This window comes from Triticum dicoccoides, chromosome 2A, assembly GCF_002162155.2.
Source record: "Triticum dicoccoides isolate Atlit2015 ecotype Zavitan chromosome 2A, WEW_v2.0, whole genome shotgun sequence".
Taxonomy (NCBI): Eukaryota; Viridiplantae; Streptophyta; class Magnoliopsida; order Poales; family Poaceae; genus Triticum; species Triticum dicoccoides.
This window is the reverse complement of record NC_041382.1, coordinates 669934836-669936551: the sequence shown is the minus strand read 5'-3', so window position 1 is coordinate 669936551 and position 1716 is coordinate 669934836. Positions and strand designations below refer to the sequence as shown.

The window sequence follows — 1716 nt, the reverse complement described above, 5'->3', positions numbered from 1 at the left end:
AAGGAGTCCACCCTCCACCTTGTCCTCCGCCTTCGGGAAGGCATGCAGATCTTCGTGAAGACCCTCACTGGCAAGACCATCACCCTTGAGGTTGAGAGCTCCGACACCATCGACGATGTCAAGGCCAAGAGCCAGGACAAGGAGGGCATTCCTCCAGACCAACAACGTCTCATCTTTGCTGGCAAGCAGCTGGAGGATGGCCGCACCCTCGCTGACTACAACATCCAGAAGGAGTCCACCCTTCACCTTGTCCTGCGTCTTCGTGGTGGCATGCAAATCTTCGTGACGACCCTGACGGGGAAGACCATCACTCTGGAGGTTGAGAGCTCTGACACCATTGACAATGTCAAGGCCAAGATCCAGGACAAGGAGAGCATTCCCCCGGACCAGCAGCGCCTGATCTTCGCCGGCAAGCAGCTGGAGGATGGCCGCACCCTTGCGGACTACAACATTCAGAAGGAGTCCACCCTCCACCTTGTGCTCCGCCTCCGTGGTGGTCAGTAATTGCCCTGGCGTTGGACCTGCTGGTTTATGCATGGTCGTTCGTTGTGTCTGTTTCATTTGAACTGTTTCATCGTTCGCATCAGTCCTATGTTGGTTTAATGAACTATCGAGTCACTGTTACATGTTTGGTTTACGAAGTTGCTGGTACAGTAACATCTAAGTAATGGATAAGTGAACTTTCGGGTAAATCTTGTGCTTGATTTGCTTGTTTGGCAATGATCTTACTATTCCTTCTCTGATTTCATTTCTGTTCATTGCTTGCGCTGGAATTGCTTGCTTGATCCTACTCGTTAGCTGTACGATTTGGATGATGCAATTTATTCCTAAACTTGGATACTGCTGCCGATTATTTCTTGAAATCCTTCTGGATCTATTTTGTGGCATCCCTGCTGCGTTAATGTAACCTTCCAATTTTTGCAGCGTGTCTGGTAAAGAATTAAACTTCTGACGTGTACTGCATCGAGATTATTCTCATTCAAAATTCGAATTGTTGTTATTGCATCGGTTGATACTAAACAATAGGCCGCTCCCTTAAAAGTAACAGGAAATTCAAAATTAAATACAACCAAACTTTTCAAATAAATATGCATTGCAAATTTCTCATGCTGTTTGATTCTATTTTCAATCAAATGCAACTGGCAGAATTAGCTTAACTGGGCTATAATCTGGCAGACTTAGAAGTATATACAGCCAGTGAGAATAAATGTTCCAAGTCTAAGCGCAAACAAAAGGGGATGATGAAGGGGCATGAGAAAATACAAATCGGAATTGCACATTGGAATCGCAACTTGAACACCTATGTTTGAGTTCTGAAAATTCATTCTGCAGAGGGGTCCAAACCGTGTACTCTTTTAAGACATGGATAGCAAGAAAGAATACTAATTGGAGATGATTGAGTTGAGCTTATACCTGAAGCGGGAATGCCAACTATCATGGCCTTGTTTTGAAATCTAATAAGTGTATGGATGTTCAGAGGGATTTGATACAGCAGACGTCTAGAAGAAAACATGAACCATTGTCCTATTCATAAATTTTCATGAATGCGGGATCGATCAAATTCAGTTTGCATGAACCATTTCAAATTGCAGTTTTTGATGTTCTAAGTTATTTTCTAGAGAAGAAATCACCTGAGATGAACGACAAACCAAATCAAAGATCGGTTGTTGACCTGCTCGATCTAGATCGTCAGCTCATGCCTTTGCTCGATCGAGA

The 1716-nt window shown here is 43.9% G+C and overlaps 1 protein-coding gene across 1 annotated transcript in view; it reads left to right on the top strand.

Annotated features, from left to right (window-relative positions):
* Positions 1–568, top strand: part of LOC119356104 (polyubiquitin 11-like) — a 1260-nt gene extending 692 nt beyond the window's left edge. Inside the window, exon 2 of the mRNA XM_037623010.1 lies at positions 167–568. Coding sequence (XP_037478907.1) covers positions 167–504 — 338 coding nt within the window. The 3' untranslated portion in view covers positions 505–568. The remainder of the gene's footprint in view (positions 1–166) is intronic.
* The last annotated feature ends 1148 nt before the right edge of the window (positions 569–1716 follow it).